This window comes from Lissotriton helveticus, chromosome 4_1, assembly GCF_964261635.1.
Source record: "Lissotriton helveticus chromosome 4_1, aLisHel1.1, whole genome shotgun sequence".
Taxonomy (NCBI): Eukaryota; Metazoa; Chordata; class Amphibia; order Caudata; family Salamandridae; genus Lissotriton; species Lissotriton helveticus.
The window spans coordinates 966,242,663-966,264,362 of record NC_136063.1 but is presented as its reverse complement, the minus strand read 5'-3'; the positions used below and the strand labels follow the sequence as shown (position 1 = coordinate 966,264,362).

Below are 21,700 nucleotides of genomic sequence, written 5' to 3'. Positions count from 1 at the left end.
ACTTGTGTGGTGTCCTTTCACTGGGTGTTCAAGGGGTAATGTGATGGTAAAACAGCTGGCTTAACACGCCCTCTAGAGTCTTAGCCTTAGACTGCTCGTATCCATGCTACTAGGATAGCTGGTCTATAAGGTTGACTTACAACCAATCATCAATAAGGGTTGTTTGGACTGATATATAGTGATCACTAGAATAGTGAGCACTGCACATCAGGCCAACTTCTCACACAAGGCTAGAACAAAATCCCCTATAGCTAAACCAGGTAGCTCCATTGGGCATCAGACAAAATAGCTAGATCTCAAATGACGAGGGAAAATTCACAGATAGACAGGGTGGGGACTAAGGGCCAGGACAGGTGAAGGCAAAGGTCAGCAGCAGGAAAGTGGAGAGGAGTAGAGCGAAGAGAAAAACAGGGTGGGAACTAGGGCCAGGACAGGTGAAGGCAGAGGTGAATAGCAGGGGGTATGGTAAAAGGGGTAGGAGGGAGATATGACGGAGACGAAGGGAAAGTCTGCCCAGGTCCGGCTGGGTAGGTGAGTGCCGAGGGGGAAGTCCGCAGCCCATCTCCTCTATAGCTATCTGGTAGCTCCACCGGGCATCGGCCAAATGGCTAGGTCTCAGCAGAAAAACAGTTAAAGAGTATGGAAGATGAGAGGAAAGGAGCGTAGAGTGGTAGGGGTTAGGGTAAAGAGGTGAGAGGTGAGAGGGAGGAACGACGGGGAGACGAAGTAAGACTGTCCAAAGTCCGGCTAGGTAGGTGAAGGTCGAGGGGGAAGTCCACAACCCATCTCCTCTGTAGCTATCAGGTAGCTCCACCGGGCATCGACCAGATAGCTAGGTCTCCGCGATCGGAGGTAAGTTCATCACGTTCTACGTCTTGATGGGGGAGAGGTGAAGGTCAGTTAGATGTCCAGTTTTTGTCCTAGAGTAATAGCACAACATGGTGTGGACCACCCTGTTGTGACACCGTTTATGCCAAGGGCGCTGTCGCACAGTGCTGCTCATGCCCGGCAGTGTGCTTGCAACTTACGCTTTGTTTTTGTGTCTGTGAGTTGCGCTCCTCCACTCTTGTGAGGGGTCCTCTCCTGGTTGTGATGCGTTGATGGCTGTTTGTAGCAGTTTGGGGGGGGGGGGGGGGGTTGGGAGGGATCTCCGCTCCTACAGTGGTTTTAGTTTCGGTTTCGCCGAGTCTGTCTTTTTAAAAAAAAAAATATTTATTGCGGTGCAGCCCGGTGATGTCAGCCACAGAGCCCAAACTGAAAAAAGCTACAACCTGGCAACTCAAGCGTGGTCTGAAGCGCATGAGGGCCTTGAATTATAGCTGAGAAACGAACCCGGAGAGGTGCTGGTCGTTTGTTGCACTGCGCCGGCGGCCGCCATTTTAAAGTCAGGCAAGTGTGGAGATGAAAAACTCGGCGGGGAATGTCCCCCACAGAAGCCCACACTCTGTGACCCCACAGCGCGATGAAGTCAACGGGAATCCAATTAAATGCAGGCACCAGGCATACCTTCAAGAGGGCTCACAGTTATCGGTGTCCTCGGAGCAAGTCCAACCGCCATTTTGTATACTGTTGTCTTCTCCCTTACGCCACAGATTATACATTGTGCGGTGGTCTTAAATACAATCTGGGCAGCTCTACATGTGCCCCTCACTCTCCGATTCAGGAGGGAGGGTCGGATGGTACTGAAGGAGCTCTACAGCCGATCAGAGCCGGGCCGGAGCAGCACATGGACCGGGAGCCGTCTTAAGCAGCTCCTCTCTCCCACGCCGACCGCCTCATTGCCTCCCCATTCAGAAGCGCACCTTTTTCAAAACCTCTGCACTGCACATCATCCTATCCATAATGCAGGTCCCCCCATCTAACGCAGGTAAAAATGTAATCTTCACTGCCTATCCTTTCAATCTCCTTTTCTTTGACCTTTCTGCTCTCGGCTCCTCAACCGACAGAAAGACACTAGTGGATGAACTTTCTTTTATGGCATCTAAGTAGCAGAACTCTGCCTAACTTCACCTCAACTTATGCACTGACATCTTAAATTTAGAAAGGGGCTGAGAACCTGGCGCTTCAAGGTTACCCTGGTTGCTTAATCTCCACCTTAATTCCTCAGTGCAGAGTCGTAATCGTTTGGCTAACAGATATGCTACACATCTGTTTTCGGCTAGTCAAATACTGCGCAAAAAAACGGGAGATCACATTTCTATTCAAATTTCACTACTAACCACTCGTACAGGTTGCCATCTTAGGAAGATTATTATGAGGATTGCTTAGTTGTAGGTTCTGAGGGAGGAAGTTTGTTTGTAAATTTACTAGGTTAATGTCTATTATACGAAATGCTGTGTGAGTAGCCTCTGTGCGTGCTATAAATAAAAATATTCTTAAAAAATGACATCTTCTATGGAGGCAACAACTTTTCTGTACTTTATTCTGAAGAGCAAAGGCCCAACTGTGAAGCTGCCTAGCAGGGATGGAATGTGTTTTCTGCTGACCCCACTGAAATACTTTTCACTTAAATACAGGGTAGATACAAGGATAGAGCTTAGAACACTAAAGTAAAACCAGTTGAAAAACATTTACTAGGAGTTGGTTTACAACAAATATCTAGCAAGTAAAATTCACCAATCTACTTTGTCTACCAATAATGTTTTCAGATGTGAAATATCTGCCTTTAACAAACTGTAGAACAAAACACTATGGTAATGTGAACATAAAACATGACACTTGCACTTACCAAGAAAAGCAGAGCATCTTCTTTTAATATGTTACTCTGTAAAGGCAAAACAAACATTTTTGAGAGACATACCTTGAAACTGATTTCCATTCAATCCACAAAATAAAAAGACATCTAAGGCGTAGAAAGAAACTTCAGATTTGTTACAGCTCTAACAATTTCTTACGGAACCATATTATCAAGAGAATTTCAGCTCTACAAGTCACGATTTCTTCTTAAGAAGGTTGGTTGGGTGCATGCTAATATAAAGAAGATTGTACACTGTTAAGCAAGTGGTGTAGGTGAAACTAGTTACTTATTTGCAACAGCGGCTCTCCAGAATTACTCTCTCCCATACATACGCATATTTGAATCATTCCCAATTGTCGATCTGTGGGGGACCCTCAGTGTCAGACACCCTTCAGTGGGCAACAGGGCAAGTATGGGCTACTGGGCCTCAACTGTGGAGGCTGGGGTTGTATGCTTCAGACATGCTTTACAGGAAAGTAGCGAGGGGGTGAGCAAACCCAGCACTCAACAATAACCTAATAGTGCAATAAATCAATGTACAACTGTAGGAAAGTGGGTTTCTGTTGCAGAACCCCCCCCCCCCCTACCCTGCACTTTCAATTGATGTGCCCTGGGTCCCTGACAATCAGGTTCCCAGGGCCTGTGTTCTTTCCCCAAAACTAACCCAATTGGCATCTCTGGCCACAGGTCAACCCCTCGTAAATGGTACCATGGTACCCAGGGCACTGTGACCAGGGAAGACCTCTAAGAGCTGCAGCACTTATTGTGCCACCCTTAGAGGCCTTGTACCTTTACATACACTGCCTTTGCAGGCTACGTGTTTTGGTGCAGAACAAAGTGAAGAGTCGACATGGCACACATCCCTGTGTGCCATGCCTACAACCCACTGCCCTGGCATAGATCATTCACCCCTCTAGCTGGGCGCCCTATGCCAGTGGTGAGGGTACAGGTGCATGAGCCCTGTACCCCTACAGTCCATTTTAGACATTGTAAGTGAAGTGCAGCCATTAAGAGTATATGGTGCTGGGAGCTTGTCATTACGAACTCCACAGCACCATAATGGCTACACTGAAAACTGGGATGTTTGGTATCAAACTTCTCAGCACAATAAACCCACACTGATGCTAGTGTGAGATTTAATGAAAAATGCACACAGGGGGCATCTTAGAGATGCCCCCTGAAAAACGACCAGCCTCTGGTGGGTTCCCTGACTAGTACACACCAGTCTGCCACCGCGAGACATGTTTCTGGACCCCTAGGGTGGGAGCCTTCGCTCCCTGAGCCCAGAAACAAAGCCTTTCCTGGGCGAGGTGTTCACACCTCCCCCAGGCCTGGAAGAGCCATATGTGGCAGGAGAGCTCCAAAGGCCTGGCAGCCTTTGTAATGTGACCCCCAGCCTCTCCTGCTAGCAGGAGCAGGCCCCCTTCCCGTCTCCCCTCCTTTTCGGTGGGAAGACAGGCAGGAAAAACTATCCAGCCCAGAAGGTGGGAAGGGTATGCCCAGACGTGGGTCCCTTGCTCACTAAGCCACTGGAGTCAAGCTATCCTGGCTGAAGACGGCTGATAGCCAGAAACCGGTCCTAGGATGCTTGATTCCGGTCCAGGAAAGACATGGCTTGGCAGTTCGGGCTAGACTGTTCCCATGAGGCACAGGGACAAGACTGATTTGCATATGATGCCTGTGTGAACCTGCAGTCATCCTCTCGCTTGATGCTACTATGGCGTTCGATACAGTGGAATAGCCTTATTTATTCGCAGTGCTCCAACATATGGGATTTGGTCCCAAATTTTGCGCCTGGGTTCGCCGGTTATATACTAAACCCCTGGCGCATGTCTCGGCCAATGGACACATCTCCCGAGACTTTCCTCTTAGCCGAGGCACGAGGCAGGGATGCCCACTATCTCCGTTGCTTTTTGCACTGATCTTGGAACCACTTGCTATCTGGATCAGATGGGAACCCTCTATCAAAGGGCTCCGCTGGACCGATGTATGGGTGGATCGTATATCCTTATACGCGGATGATATCCTTTTATATCTCAACTCCCCCAAAAAATCTATTCTCGAATTACTAAACGTCTGTGAGAAGTTCGGTAGAGTGTCAGGACATAAAGGATGGACTTAGTCCAGTTGATCTTATAACCTAACTGGCCCCCCACCTGTCTTGCCCCTGAGCTGCCCCCTGAGGACCGCAACGACGGTGTTAAAATACCTGGGTATCTTTATTACGCAAGACCCCGACAAATTTTACAATTTAAACCTCCGCCCCCTTCTGGAGAGGTTTAAACGCGACGTTAAAGTGTGGCTTTTGGGCAAGGCGGCGCTAAACAAAATGATGGCTCTCCCGCGCTTTTTGTATGTGCTTGAAAACGCCCCGTCAATGGTCCCTGAAACACATTTTAAAGCTATAGCTGCAACAGTATCCCACCTACTGTGGGGCGGGAGACCACCCCGAATTGTGCAAGATAAGTTAACTAGAAGCTGGTATGATGGGGGGATAGCGCTTCCAAATGTTGAACTATATTATTGGGCGGCGCATCTTAAGCAGATTAACTTCTGGTTGCACGCCCCACAAACCGAGCCGGCATACCTTGCTGACAGACACTCTATGGAAGGTAAGGGACTACTTGGTAATCTTTACAGCCGCCGCCTGCCTTCAGATCTGATAGGTCCGACGCAGCACTGCGTGCAGTTGTGGTACAAGGCCAACAGGCGTCTCAAATGTCTATCACCCAAATTACACCACTGTGGGACTCCTGCAAATTGGGCTTCCTCCGTAACAGTAATTTGTAATTTGCATTTGTATAGCGCGTTATCACCAACGGTCTCTAAGCGCTGAGAGAGAGGAACCTGCTTTGGATTACTGGTGGGGAGGCAGTACTTTACTGTGCGCCCCAGGCTTCCTTGAAGAGAATGGTTTTGAGTCGTTTCCTGAAAGGAAGCAAGGAGTGTTCCTTTCGGAGGTTGTAAGGGAGTTTGTTCCAGATCTGTGGGATGATGGTAGAGAAAGCTCTGCCTCCAAGGGATACCAGGCGAGAGCGGGGGCAGACTAACATCCTAGCTTTCGAGGATCGGAGTGCTCTCGTTGGGGCATAGTTGGTTAAGCCCTTTTTGATGTATTCTGGTGCCTTGCCGTAAACGGCTTTATGAGCAATGCAGTGGCCCTTGAATTTTATCCTTTGCCTGATGGGGAGCCAGTGAAGTTGGCGCAGGAGGGGGGAGGCATGAGTGCGACGCGGAACCTTGAACACTAGACAGGCCGCGTCGTTCATGATGATCTGGAGTCTAGACAATTGGTAATCTGGGAGTCCGAGGTAGAGCGATTTTCCGTAGTCCAGTCTGGATATAATCAGTGCAACTACCACTCGTTTAAGGGTTTCGAAAGCGAGGAGAGGGGCCAGTTCCCGCAACTGCCTTAAAATGCTTGAGCAAACCCCATCTATTGTAGATACCTGTAAGGCCATAGTTAGTTTATTATCGATCTTGATGCCCAGGCTTTTAACTGCCGGGGCAGGCTCGGGGCATTTGCCTAACTCTGGTGGCCAGAAAAGGCTATTCCAAGGGTTGGTGTCAGTGGTGATGGCCAGTACCTCAGTCTTATCTGGATTGAATTTGAGGCTGTTGGCCGACAACCAGTTAATTGTGAGTTTAAGGATGTTCTGCACTCTGTAGTGGGCTGATGTGGAGTTGTCGATCTGGATGATGATCTGGGTGTCATCTGCGTAGTTGTATATTTGGCACTCCAGATGGTTGAGTGCGGCTATCAGGGGTTGGAGGTATGCATTGAACATGAGGGGATACAATGCCGATCCCTGTGGGACTCCACATGGAAGAGTACCCGGCCTAGACACCACATCACCCAGCTGCACTCTCTGAGAGCGATCCTTCAGAAAGGATGTAAGCCATGTCATGGCTATGCCCTGCACCCCAAAATTAGACAGCCGCAACAGGTGCAGCTTGTGGTTTATGGTGTCGAACGCCGCGGACAAGTCTAAAAGGATCAGGGCGCAGGGGTCCTTAGCGTCGGCCCGTAATCTCAGTCCATCTAGTACTGCCAGCATCACTAGTTCTGTACTGTGGTGCGCCCGAAAACCTGCCTGATTAAATTGTAGGAGGTGGTTGGCATCTAGATGGTGTGCGAGTGAGGCGAGTACGTGCTTTTCAAGTACCTTGGAAAGGAAAGGGAGCTGGGATATTGGCCTAAATTTCTTCAGGTTTTTAACATCGGCCCCGGGTTTTTCAAGAGATGGATCACACGCGCCTCCTTGAAGTCTCTCGGGACCACTCCCGTTTCAAGGGAAGAATTCAGGAGTGATAGAATCTCGTCTTCAATCCCAGGGAGGGCCATCTTATAGGTCCTGGGTGGGCAGGGGTCTGCGGGAGAGCCAGACTTCATGCGCCCTAGAAGTGGAGTCAGGGCTTCGTGCGAGAGCGAGGGGAATGAGGTTAGGGCTTGCTGCACAGGAGGATAGATTGGTAGTGGATTTAATGGGCATGGGGGCCTGGGGGTATTCTCAATTGTGGTCAGGAGGTCCTCCACTTTGGTGGTAAAGAAGGTTTGGAACTTATCGCAGTCTTCTATGCCAAAGGAAGGCTTCTGCTCTTTGACTTGTCTGAGTTCTTTCAGGACTTTAAACGTTTCTTTTTGCGTGTTGTGAGCAGATGAGATTTTATTTTCATAGAAAACCGCTTTCCCAGTTTGAATAGCGTTTTTATAAGTGGCAAAAGCTTCAAGATAATTTGAGAGGGCAGTTGGGTCATATGCTTTCCACCATGCTCTTTCACCTTGGCGAAGCTGTTGTTTTAGACTACGCAGGTTTTCATTGAACCAAGGGGCCCCCTTCCCCTAGTCTCTGATCTTTTCCCTGCGAGCGGGTGCAAGCGTGTCGATGGCACTGTTTAATCTATTCGTGAGGGCGCTATATTGTGCATCGGTGTCCCCAGCTGGATGGTCGGGCGGACGGGATTTTCTGAGGGTGGAGACAAGGTCGTCCGCCCTAATTTTGTTCCAGCTTCTGATTGTTCTCCAGCTGGGGGGTGGTGAGAGTCCCAGCTTGCGGGGTTGGATGGTGCCGTAGATGATTAGGTGATCGGACCAAGAGCATGGTCTGATAGCTGGGGAGCCGATGAGGGGTTCCAGGCCTGGGACACCATTGGTATATCGGTGGTGGGTGATCTCTGGAAGGAGGGTAAAGTGGTAGAATTCGCCCACCTGCAAACACAGTATGAGATGTCGCAGACGGAGAGGTTCAGATACTTACAAATTAAGCATGCGCTGCAGTCTGTTATACCGACAGGCACCGTCCTGCAGGAATCTTCTCCTCTTGAAGACAGACTTCTGACAGAACACATGCAGGACAAGGCCATTTCCTTCACTTACAGGAAACTCATTAATAACCTCCCAGACGCGACGTCCACATTAAAACAGAACTGGTCTCGGGAGGTGGGCTCCTTTGAAGACTCCGAATGGCAGGAGGCCCTCTCCTCACCTCGGGAAACTGCTATCCCCTCTAGGTTAAAGCTAGTCCAACTTAAAATACTGCATCGTACGTACTACACTAGAACGACCCTACACAAGATAGTTAAAGCTACGCATAAATTCTGTTTACGTAACTGTGGGGAGGAGGGAACGTTCTTCCACACCATCTGGGACTGCAGACACATGACAACATACTGGTCAGCAGTAATGCGCACGATTTCCCAAATAGACGTCTCCTTGCTACCGGAGCCTCGTCGCTGTTTACTGAATGTGTGGGAACCCAATTACCTGAACCACCGGCAACAAGACTGGGTAATGTTGGGCATGTTAATAGCGAAGCGCAACATCGCCATGCTGTGGGGTTCGGCGGTATCGCCAACACTTAGAAAATGGTGTAGAGAAATGGATGAGGCAATGGTGGCGGAGAAGGCTGTCTACATCCACCGTGGCTACCCAGGGAAGTGGGATAAAATCTGGGGGGCTTGGAACAAATTTCGGGGTAACATTTGTGAACCACCACGTACCGATGGAGAGGATGAGGACTCAGACTGGTAGAATACGGTAATGGTGCAAGGATGAGGAAATGATGTGTGGAATTGTCATTTGTAGCCCAAAACTGGCTGGAGTTACGATGTGTAAAGCAATATTATGTGATGTAACAAATGTGTGCAAAGCTGTCCCGTTTGTTCTGTTAACACCTTCGGAGCTCCGTAAACAAACCTCCCCAGTGCTGCGCTGTCCATTATCCAGTGCTGAACTGGACGTCCAGCGGTCGCACGCAGCACTGGGGAGGTAGTGCCCGTGACGACCGTTGGCCGACGGCAGCACCTAAAGGGTTAATATAAAATAAAAAATATTAAAACAAAAAATATATGATGCCTGTGTGGGGTGGCTACACTAATGAGACCAGAACATCTCAAAGGAGGTTTTCCAATCAAACGATAGCCGTAGATTAAAATGGGGAAAGGTTGCTTTTTGTGAAGATAAGCTTCGGGGGATGCAATAGGACTTGACGGCAGGCACTCTTGAATTACAGTTCCTACTCAAAAGCCCTGCAGGGATTGCCGAATTAGACACTGTCAATTCCCGTTTCTTTGAGCAAATAAGTCTTTATTTCACTGCACCAGGGCAAAAATCAAGGGCCAGAAAACCGAAAGGGGGCTAAGTATCCTGGTAGAATAACGAATAGTTTCTTACCTGTCGGTGTAGTTTTGCAGCTTGAAGATCTTTCTGGATTCACTATGTTGTGCATTATTCCGCGGTCTTGTGGTTGGGTCCGGATTCGTACTCTTTTTTTTCTTCGTAGCCCAGGTGGGTGTCGACGTCCCACCTTTAGGTGTATTTCCGGCGACGTCGGCACGCTTCCTGCGGAAGCTCCCACTCTTGGGCGCGGTCTTCGGATTCTTTTTTCTCGTGTTCGTTTTGTTACCGAAGTTATGGTAATGTTCAACTAAAGTGATTTCAGCGCTTTAACCTTTAAGGTTTCTTTTCCATGTATTTGTCCTTGTTTCAACCACCTTTTCTCTCCAGCCTCATCTTTCTGGCGGAGGTGGGTGGGTTCGCTAGTGAATGCAGAAAGATCTTCAAGCTGCAAAACTACACCGACAGGTAAGAAACTATTCGTTTTGCAGCGTGAATCTTTCGGGATTCACTATGCTGTGCATATACTTTGTAGCGGTTTCTCATGTTTGTGGCGACTGGGTGGAAGATGAGCGTTGGTTATTGAATATGTGTTGAAGCACCCTTTGTCCGACTTGTGCTTCCTTGTTCATCTGTATATCCACACAGTAGTGCTTCGTGAACGTCTGCACTGAAGCCCATGTTGCCGCCAGGCATATGTCCTGAATAGGTGTGTTAGCTAGGAAAGCTATTGTAGCTCCCTTTTTCCTGGTAGAGTGGGCACGTGTCCCCTCTGCTAGTTCCTGTCCTGCCCGCTTGTGGCAGAACTGTATTGTTTGGGCGATCCATCGCGCAATTGTTACTTTAGTTACTGGTTTCCCCATGAAACTGTTAGTGAAGGACACAAAGAACTGCTTTGTTTTTCTGTGTTCCTTCGTTCTCTCAATGTAGTGCATGGCTGCCCTTCTGGCGTCCAGAGTGTGCAGTGCTCTTTCAGCTCTTGTTGCCGGTTTTTGGAAGAAACTCGGTATCTGTATAGTCTGGTTCATGTGGAACCTTGACACCACCTTTGGCATGAAGTGTGGGTCCGTTCTCATCACCACCCTATCGTTGTGTATCTGTATGTAGGGTTCTTGTAGCGTTAGTGCCTGCAGTTCGCTCACTCTGCACAGTGAAGTGATTGCTACCAGGAAAGCTGTTTATGGTCAGCATTTCTAGGGAGGCTTTGTGAATTGGCTCGAAAGGTTCCTTCATGTGTTCCGTTAGGACTAGGTTAAGGTTCGAGTTTGATTAGAAACAAACTTTAAACGAGAGGGGCAAGATGGCCGCTAGTGGATTGTAGAGGACAGTCGCACCTCACTCCCTCTCCTGAACATGATGCTGACGGTCATGTAATCCAGGCATGCTGCTGACCTATGAATATGTCCAGGCACAGGCGAAGGCTCTCACACGCTCAGAGCTGTGGCGGAATCGAGGGATATATGCTGTTCTGCCGATAGCGAAATCCTGGTGGAAAAACCTCTATTGCGGCCTGAGCGGTCTCAGAGTACACGGGGCAATGTCGCAGCGCTCGATACAGGACAAGGAGAAGCCCCTACCGCCCCCGGCTAGTGTGATGAAGGCGCTGGGTCAACGGGATGGCTTGAACTCTGGGAGCAACGCGAAGATGCCTCCCAGTAGTAAGCGGGCGGCACCAGTAACCAGTGCAGCGGTGAAAGCACAATTGAAGAAGCTGGAGAAGGCAAAGAAGTTGGAGCAAAAGCCAACGCATAATGCGGGCTCCGCGGGGGAAACACAGGCAATACCGGCAGCCAGAATGCAGCATAAAGAAAGCCCAGTTATGAAAAATGCTACAAGTAAAGAGGCGAACAGCACCCCCGGGCCCAAAGAAACCACGCTGAGGCAACCCACCTTAACGGAAGCATTCTCGACAAAATCAGCGGCAGGAGCGGTGGCCGGCGCGGATCTGAAGCACCCATCGCACATAGATGCTGGATCGGGGGAAGCCGTCCTCGAGGACGTAAGCGCACGATCTCCAGGCAACCGCAAGGGGCAGAGACGCCCTTGGATTGCACGGCTCCCGCGGAAAGCTTTCTGGCAGCAGCACACACGAGAACCCCATTAATCTGCTGATGTTGGACGCTCTACTGCAAGTCGAGCAGGACTAAGTAGCAGGCAGAAAGAAGGTGCTAAATGGGGCAGATTGGTGAGCCTGGATTCACAAAGGGAGCTGGAAGAAAATAAAGGGGCCAGAGGTGGGGGCTCGCCGGAAGTGGACAGGTTTTTTCAGTGAATGAATAATCTGCTTCTATAACATCAAGTGAAGGGGGAAGCTTCACGGGGGAGAGCTCTGACTCAGAACTAAGCTTCACAGGCTCGGGGGGCAAAAGCACGCAGAAAAGAAGGAAGTCTGCGATGAGACGGGCAGGAGGTGGCTCCCCTGCTAGTATGAATAAAAAGCTACTTTGGGACTATACGGCAAGAGAGTACCAGCGTGGAACGGGCAGCAGCAGAGAATAATAATGGATCGCCCCCACAACACGCTACGCTGGACTTATTATTTGGCACCTTAAAACAGATGCAGGGGGAGGCCAGAGCGAAAAGCCGGAGAGCAAGGCAAGCAACTAAAAAGATTCAAGGTGCACTAAGGAAGATGAATAGGAAGTACGAAGAAGTTGAGGAAAGAGTGACCCAGGTGGAGGAGAGAACGGGCAGATTGGAGGATGACGTGACGGACTGGCAGACTTTTAAGGCGGATCAGGAGAAGGTGGTGGAGGACCTCCAATGGAAGAAGGAGGATTTTGAAAACCGCCAGAGGCGGAATAACATTAGACTTCTTGGTCTGGCAGAGGGGGTGGAAGGGCAGGATGCTAGAGGGTATGTCATTAAGTTATTTAAGGGAGCTTTCCCTGAATGAAACTGGCAGTGGGAGACCGAGGTCCAACGGGTGCATAGGTTCCCGCTTACACTCAAGAAGAGGAGGGATGGTAACCAGGATAACCTACCTAGGGCAATGCTAGTCTTTCTGGGAAACTTCCTGGCAAGACAGGAGATAATGGACAAAGCCAGACCAGATGCTAAGAAAACGTTTGAGGGGGTCACCTTCTTTTCATGGCCGGATTTTTGCCATGTAACGGTGGAGAGGAGGTGGAAGCTTAGGCAACTAATTGCACCCTTCCAAGCTCAAGGCGCAGAGGCATATTTATGGTTTCCAGCAAGGTTAAAAGTTATAACTTGAGGGCAGGTCAAGATGTTTCAGTCGGAAATAAAAGTCAGCCAATTCCTAGCGGAACTTACAGAATGTCGAAGGGGACAAGGTAACAGAGGGAAAGGGCCACCTACAGCACCATAGGGAGGACGCAGCATAAAGGTACAAATGTATATTGGTAAAGGGAAGGAGAGGGAAGCGACACTACAATCTACAGCCGTCACATATAGGTCATGCATGACCTATTTGCCTGTAGTAGGGGGGGAGGGTTTCCTACAGGGAGGGGGGTCAGGGGTGGAGGGGGGGGGGGGGGGTTGGTGGTAGAGTTGGTGGTTGTGGTAGGATTGTTACAGCACAAATATGGAAGACACATTCTTTTGGTGATGAATGCACATAGAATGGTTAGAGGGAAGCTGGCAGTAAGAAAGGAAATACTTAGCAAACAAATATGACGCTGAGGATTGCCTCTATAAATATTTGCGGACTGAATGATCGAGACAAAAGGCTGAAGGTGGCTGCTATGTTAAGAATGTTAAAATTAGATGTTATCTGCCTACAGGAGACCCATATAGAGGGAAATAAATATATGTTGGATCAGGTAGGCTTTGAGGTATTGGCACACACAAGACAATGCACGAAGACAAGAGGGGTTGCCATATTAGCAAAGAAAGGGGGGGGGGGTCAGGGTCACGAGGAAAAAAGAGGATCACTGGGGAAGATGGGTGATGGTGGAGGGGGAAACTGATGCGGGATGGTGTACAATAGTTTCAATTTATGGTTCTATAGACGACGAACCAGATATTTTTGAATTTTTAGATGTAGAATTGTCACTGTGGCCAGAACCAATAATTTGCTGTGGGGACTTCAATATTAAAGGTATGGATGGGCTAGGTATATCGGGGGGAGACTATATAGGGGAAGAAAGAAGAAGACCGGTCAGGCTATTGGGAATCTAGCACGAAATAATGCACTTGTGGATTTATGGGCTCAGAATAACCCACCGGGTACAGGGAGCACGTATTATTCGGCACCCCATAGGATGGTTGCTAGGCTAGATTATTTTTTTATTTCAAGCTCCTTGGTAAGCTGTAGTCAGTTGGCAAGGATACCAAGGATACTGTCAGACCACAACCTGCTCATTTTAACGTTAGCTCTCAGCAATATAACGAGGAAGGAGCGCACGTGGACTCGAGAGAGGGCTTCTTAGGGAGGAAGGCTATGTCGAGCATATGCAGGACTGGATTGCATTTTTCTGGGAGACGAACAGAGGAACGGCTCCTGCAGGTATAACTTGGGACGCCTTCAAGGCTGCAGTAAGGGGGGAAACACTGAGCTACACTTTGCATAGGGACAGGCTGGAAAGGGAAAAGATGGATAAAAGGATTAAAAAATTGGCGGAGTTGGAAGAACTACTTATTGGGGCTATAATCAAGCAGGATCCATTAGAGGACATCTTATTAAAGATGGAGATATCTAAGGCAGAAGCAAGTGAAACCATAGCGAGGAAGGCTGCTGGGAATTATCTCTCTAAGAAAGAAAAATGTTATGAATATAGCGAGAGGATTGGACATTTGCTAGCAATTCGAGCAAGGCAAAGCTCGGCAATGGGAGTCATAAAATAAATAAAGGACGGGCTAGGTGGGGTCGTAAATAAGGTGGAAGAAGTTAGAGAGGTCTTCAGGACTTTCTATGCAACATTATATGACCAGGGCCCCCCTGTCACTGATGCAGAGACTTTGGAATATCTATCCGAACTGCCACATCCAGGACTGTCAGGTGAGGGAAAAGAGGAGCTAGACCTGCAGCTAACTATGCAAGAAATTCAAGCTGCTTTGAAGAAACTTCCCTCTGGAAAAGCTACCGGCCCGGACCAAATCCCAGGAGAATTTTATAGAACTTTCTGGAAGGTGCTGGGGAAGGATATGCATGAGACCTTTGGGCAGGCACAGGTAGGGCTGTCTGTTCCACACTCCTGGGCGGGGGCAGATATTATAGTCATTCTTAAAAAAGATAAGCCACCACTAGACCCGGGGTCCTACAGGCCAATTACGCTCATGAACGCGGATGCCAACATTTTTTCTAAATCACTGGCACCAAGATTAGTTAGGATTATAGAGAGCTTGGTCACTAGTACACAGCATGGGTTTATCCCACGGAAGGGGACCACTCAACATACAAGACAAATGATAACCATTTTGGATGCCGCCGAGGTTGCAGGGGACCCTGTCGCGGCTATTTTTCTCGATGCAGAGAAGGCTTTCGACAGGGTCTCCTGGAACTACCTCTGGAGGGTGATGGCCTGGTTTGGCATTGGCCAGGGGTTTATCAAAGCAATTCAGGCCCTATATATTGATCCAATGGCTAGGGTTAGGATCAACAAAGGCTATACTGAAGTAGTACGAATAAGGCGTGGGACGCGACAGGGCTGCCCAGCCTCTCCCCTTCTTTCTACCTTATACCTGGATCCTCTACTACGTAGACTGGCAGGCAACAATGATATCCTCCCTGTTAAGCTGCATAGTATGGAATATAAGGTATTCGCCTATGCGGATGATGTGTCAATTATTACACCATACCCAGGGAGGGCTATTATGGAAATTGAGCAGGAGGCAATGCACTTTGGGGCAATTTCAGGGTATTCAATTAATAAGGGGAAGACACAGATAGTGCAAAATAACATCACAGTACATCAGGACGCCAGGGTGGTCCCCGAGGCAACCTATTTAGGGATAAAGGTGACTGCGGATCTAGACAGGCTGGTGGAGATAAATATGGAGCCTTTAATAGCAAATGTGAAGAAAAACACTGAAAGAATACATAACCTGCATCTAACTCTAATGGGTCGTATACACGTTATTAAAATGGTCACATTTCCCAAATTTCTCTACATTTTCAGAGCTATTCCCCTTTTCTTTGATCACTCATGGTTTTCCAAAATAGAATTAATCCTTAACAGACTTATATGGGCACAAGGAAAAACGAGGAGAGCGTATCGGTACATCACACTCCTGAGAGGGAAAGGGGCTGGGGTGCCCCAGATTTTAGACTCTACTATTGGGCGGCGGCCCTACAGTATTTTCAGGGGATGATAGGGGGAGGAGGGGTAGAGCACGGGGGTAATGGACCTATTTTCACAAATGTATATAGCGCACTGTTGGGGGGGGGGGGAGATGCTGCGAATGGCTTTCGAAACACAATTGATTTCAGCTACTTTAAGCATACAAGATTCAAGACTTTAATGGCGGACTATAAGGTGTGGATGGCAGTCTCAAAAAAACTAGGGTTGGGAAGGTACAACAGGTATGCACGTTTATATACAAATCAGTCACTTCCTGGGGACATTTTTAGGGATTCAGTTATTATGAGAGAATGGGAGGAAAAGGGTATTAAGAAAATAGGAGACCTGTGTGATCAGGAAGGTATCCTCCAGTTTCAGGAGTTAAAAAAACTCCTACCAGATAGCTTATGCTTCGTTTGTAAGTATTTACAGCTGAGAAGCTACTTTATGAATAAACAGGGAGGCATACTCGGGTTGGGGCAATGTCAGATAATGGAATATATAGAGCGCAGTCAGCATTGTACGATTCGGCAGTTGTATGCAGAACTATATTCACTTAAAAAAGACGAAAGGGAAAAATTTGCTATAAAATGGGGAGAGAAAATAGGCTCCTCAAATGAGAACTTTCAAGATTCCTTAGATCTAGGATGTACTGTGTTATGTTCAGCAACGCTACAAGCACAGCACTACAAGACGATGTTTTCGTTATATCATAGTCCTGCTAGAATACCACAATGGGGTGGCACCTCGGGAATAATGTGTCCGCGCTGTGACTCAACCAATGCCGATATAGTTCATATGTTTGCGGAATGTCCACAAATGTACTAATTAATAATGGCAATTAAGGCCTTTATACAAGGATCGCTAGGGATCGAAGTAGCAATATCACCGGAACTAATATTGCTTGGGCTGTCGGGGGAGAGAGTCAATCCATAGAGTTTTTATTTGTTGCTATGGCAGTGTACCGAATATGTATTGCAAAGACTTGGCTTGATAGAGCTCCTCCAACGTTTCAAATCTGGATTGCTAGGCTACTTTCTATGTATAATCTGGAGAAGGCAATATATGATAGGAAAGGGCGGAGAGCTAGAGCGCTGGGGGAGAAGATATGGCACCCTATAGAGCGATGGAAGAGGGGAATGGTACACTGATATAGCGGAGGTTTTAGATGTACATAATGCTTAGAAGTTATGGATAGAGATGATGTAGCAAGAAGCCCAAATGCTTATGAATATGTTTATGTTTACACCTATAATTACAGCTCGATAATCTTAAAGATCATAAGGAATTGAAAGTGCATGTATAAAGATTTGATTACAGAATGTCCAATGTAGGAACAGGATATGTTATAAACCATATACATGTGCTGTAACATTTGGTGGTATATGTTGGAAACATAAACATTTTAATAAAAAAAAAAAAAGGGACTAGGTTAAGGTTCCATGCAGGTGGTGGCACCCTCTTTGGTGGTGCGATCCTCTTTGCTCCCTCCAGGAATCTCTTAACAACTTATGATGTGAAGAAACTCTTGCACGTTTCTCCTCTCGTGTAAGCGACTATCGCTGCCAAGTGAACCCTCAGTGAGGATGAGCTTAGATTTTTGTCGAGCAGGTGCGTGAGGTACTTTAGCACGGTTGAGTCCTTTTTCATCTTATTGTGTAGCTTTTCCCTCCTGCACCACAGTGTAAATCTCTTCCATTTCGCTACATAGCACTTCCGTGTGCTGGGTCTTCGTGCCTCCCGAAGTACCCTTAGGGTGCTTTCTGGCAGTTTCAAATGCGCAAACTCTATGTCCTCCGGAGCAACGCTACGAGGCTCAGGCTCTCTGGCTCCGGGTGCAGCACTTCTCCGTTTTGCATGGAGAGTAGGTCTTTCCTTCTCCCGAATCTGTGGGGTGCACTCTGTGTCATCTCCATGATCTGCGAGTACCATCTCTGCCTGGCCCACTGCGGTGCGACCAGTATCAGGGTCATGTTGCTCGCTCTGCACTTGCTGAGTACCTTGTGCATTAGCGGTATCTGGGGAAAAGCATAGGCAATTGTCCTGGACCAGTCTATCCATAGGGCATTCCCCAGGGAGCCCTCCCCGGGCTGCCTGGATGCGAAGTTTCGGCATTTTGCATTCTGGCATGTTGCAAATAGGTCTACCGACGGTGTCCCCCACCTGTCGAAGAGCCTTCTCGTTTCTTGTGCATTGAGTTCCCACTCGTGGGATGCCGATGTCTGGCTGCTTCTACATTGTCCTTTCCTGGTAGATGTATGGCTAGCAGGTCTATCTTGAGTGGGATGGCCCATCTCCATATCTCCTGCGCTAGCTTCGAAAGCGAGGCTGATTGTGTCCCACCCTGCTTGTTGATGTAAAACATCGCTGTTGTGTTGTCTGTCTGGATCAACACCCTCTGGTTATACAGTTTTGTCTGGAAGGCCTTTATGGCTAGGAAAACTGTCTTCAATTCCAGGTAATTGATGTGTCTGACCGCATCTGCTGGTGTCCACAGGCCTCTTACTTTGAGTTCCTTCATGTGAGCGCCCCATCCCTTCTGGGATGCGTCTGTGGTGATGGTCACTGTTGGCGTCGGTGGCGTCAGAGGCTTCCCCCTTGTTATGTTCCCCATGTTCCACCATTCCATCTCTTTCTGCACTGCGTGCGTTACAACCACTAGATCCTCCCAACGACCTGTAGCTTGTGACCATTGCTCCTGTAGCCATTCCTGTAAAGGTCTCATGTGGAGCCGTGCGTTTGGCATTAGGTGTATGCATGATGCCATCATGCCCATGATTTTGCTCGCTGTCCTCACTGTCCGAGCTTGCCCCTTCTGGTAGAGCTGCGTCTTCCTCACGAACGCTCTAGTTCTCTTTTCGCTGGGGAACACCTTGCTCTGTAAGGTGTCGATCTGTGCTCCCAGGAAGATTTTTATTTGTTCTGGTTCCAAGGAGGATTTTCCCCAGTGGATGGAGAATCCTAGGTTCATCAGTGTGCTGGTCACTCTCTGTGCGTGCTGCTTGCACGTTTTGTATGAGCTTGCTTTGATCAGCCAGTCGTCCAGGTAGGGGTACATGTGTATCCCTTGCCTTCGTAGGTGTGCTGCGACTGTTGCGAGGCACTTGGTGAAAACCCTTGGTGCCGATTTGAGTCCGAATGCCAGGGTTGTGAACTGGTAGTGGTCTTCTCAGATGTTGAATCTGAGGGGGTGCTTGTGGCCCCTGTTCATTGGGATGTGCAGCTAGGCATCTTTTAGGTCTATGGTGACCATGAAGTCCCCGCCTTGCAATTGAGGAAGTACCTCCTGTAGGGAGGTCATCTTGAACTTTTGCGTTCTTACGAACTTGTTTAAGAATCTTAGGTCCAGGATGGGTCTCATAGTTTCGTCCACCTTTGGTACCAGGAAGTATGTGGAGTATACGCCCTTGTTCCTTTCCCTGTAAGGTACTGGTTCTATGGCTTGTTTTTTCAGGAGCTCCCTTGCTTCTTCCCGAAGGAGCTCTAGGTCTTTCCTTGCTAGTGGCCTTCTTTTTGGCTTTGACCGTTATCTTTCCTTCCAACTCTATGCAGTACCCGTACTATATGATGTTGAGTATCCATTTGTCTGATGTTATACTCTTCCACTCCCTGAAGAAGTGTTTCAGTCTTCCTCCCACTGGTCTTACATGTACGCAGGTGTTTAATTCGCGTAACTCCTGTCTGGTGTGTTTGTGCTCCACCCTGGGAGTTTTTGCTCGGGTGGGCACATGGAGCTATATTGAGTCACTTAGAGGCGGGTTGCTGTCCCCCTCTCTTATTCTGTCCACGTCCATTCCCTCTCCCGCGAAAGGACTGGCCTCTTGGTTGGTACTGCCAGAACTGCTTTTGCTGCCCCTGCTGTGTCTGGGTGTCTGCTTGGTGGGCTTGTTGGAACGCCTGGTGTGATGTTCCTGGCTGGTTTCCTCCCCTCCCGTTAGGTCTTCGTGACGGTGTGCCCCTTTTAGTACCTCTGAACTGCAATGCCCCCATGGATCTTGCAGTCTCGTTATCCTTCTTCAGTTGGCTGAGTTTCTCGTCAACTGGGGCCCCGAACAACATTTCTCCGCTGAACGGTGTGTTGAGGATGCTGTGCTGCACTTCTGTCTTGAAGCCCGAAATTCTGAGCCAGGCCTGCCTTCTTTCCATGATGCCCATCATCATGAGCCTGCTGGAGGTGTCCGCTCCGTCCAGGGCAGTTTTTAGGCAAGAATTGGCAACATTCTTCCCTTCTTCGACAAGGTTTTCAGGTCTTTGCTTGAATTCCTGTGGCATGTTCTTTATTAACTGGCCCAGCTCTTCCAGGATCTGGTATTTGTGCCTGTTGAGCAGTGCATTGGAATTCGCCATGCACCAGTGCATTGCGGCATTCCGTTCAATTCTTCTCCCCACCAGGTCCATCCTCTTGCTTTCTTTGTCTGGAGGTGCCCAGAAGTAGTAGGCACATTGGCCCTATTCCTTGCCGTGGCTGCGATGATGGAGTCTGCTTAGACCGATCCCTGAATGTAGGGTGGGTCCTTGGAGGAATGTTTATACTTTTTCTCCGTCCTGGGAGTGACGGCTTTGCATGTAGCTGGTTCTTTGAAAGCCTCTTTCCCCTGTGCCATGACACTGTCGAGCATGGGCAGGAACTGGCTCCTTGTTTGTGTAGGGAGCAGTGTCTCGAGAAGGAAGTCTGCTTTCTGCTTCTCTTCGTCGAGTTTTATTTGAAAACTGCAGTTGCATTCCTGATGACTGTTGTAGACTCTGATGTCATCGGTGGCGAGGGCCTCGAGGGATACGTGTCGACAGCTTCTTCTGGGCTCTCGGTGTCGACGTCCTGCCAATCTGTTTCCTGAGTCTCCGAGGATGCAGACCCGAGGAGCGTCCTGCGGTCGTCGTCTCCTTCATCCTCGTAGTAGGAGGCCTCCTCCTCTTCTTGGTCGTCGAAGGTCTCGACGCCCACCGACTGTCCTTCGACGTCGTAGTCCCCCTCCTCCGTTTCCTCGACCACCTGTAGCCTAGGTTTCGTCGGGATTGTGTATTCCTTCATCCTGGCGTCGAAATCTTTTTTCCGCTGCAGGATGTTTTCCATCTCGGCCTCGAGCAGTCTTTTCTTTTTCTCCATTTCGGCCACGTGGTCTGCGTCGAATGGATCGTTCGCTCTTTTCGGCGCCAAGCCGACTTTCGTCGTCGACGGTTTCAGTGCCGAGCTGGCTCTCGGGTCCTTCGTTGGCGCTGAAGCGCCCTTCGGGTCCTTTTCCCTCTGCGTCGAAAGCTCCTTTTCGGGGGCGATTTTCGACGTCTTCTGCTGTTCTCCAGCTCTCGGCGCCTGGGAGTACTTCTCAGAGGATCCACTGTGCCTTGGTGTAGCCACGGACGCCGAAGTTTTCGGCGTCGGCGCTTTCGAGGGTTTGCTCTCAATTTTTTGAGACTCGGGGTCTCTGGGTGCCTTAGGGGCCCGTAGAGTCTCTTACCTTCTTTGGAGTCTTCGTAATATCGGTCTCTACGACCGTGTAGCCGTCGTGTTCGGCGGCGGCGTTGTCCTCCTCGTCCGATGATAGCCCCAGGTCTCGAAGGGATGGTGGCTGTCCCCTGCCCTGCATGGTGGCGTTGGCTATCCTCTGTCTCTCTCTCTCACTCGAAGGGTCTTCGGCGTGAAGGCGGAGCAGGCATTGCAGTCCTCGCTCTCGTAGTCGACCGGTAAGCAAAGGTTGCAGACCGGGTGCTGGTCCTTCTGCGCGTACTTGCCGTGGCAGTTACGGCAGAATTTGAAAGGAGTGTTGTCCATCTCATGCGTTCAGGGGGCCCCCTGAGCTTGCATTCTCCGATGGACGTCGAGGTTCTTGAAGATCTTGAAGTTCTTCTTCTCCTTCGTCGTCCTCTTCGATGATGTAGTCTCCTGTAGTCTTCTCAATCTCTTTTCTTGCAAAAGGTGCTTATTTTTCTTCTTTCTCCAAAAATGTCTGGAACTCTTTCGGGAACAATCCAGACCCAACCGCGGAAAAAGGAATCTGAAGATGGCGCCCAAGAGTGGGAGCTTCCGCAGGAAGCGTGCCGACGTCCGCGGAAATACACCAAAAGGTGGGGCGTCGATGCCCACCTGGGATACGGAAAAAAAAAAAA

The 21,700-nt window shown here is 49.0% G+C and overlaps 1 protein-coding gene across 2 annotated transcripts in view; it reads right to left on the bottom strand.

Annotated features, from left to right (window-relative positions):
* Window positions 1–21,700, bottom strand: part of LOC144828936 (uncharacterized) — a 410,356-nt gene that overhangs the window by 200,908 nt on the left and 187,748 nt on the right. For both annotated transcript variants that reach the window (XM_078687588.1, XM_078687589.1), the window contains one exon: window positions 2,729–2,764. In XM_078687588.1, coding sequence (XP_078543714.1) covers window positions 2,729–2,764 — 36 coding nt within the window. The remainder of the gene's footprint in view (window positions 1–2,728; window positions 2,765–21,700) is intronic.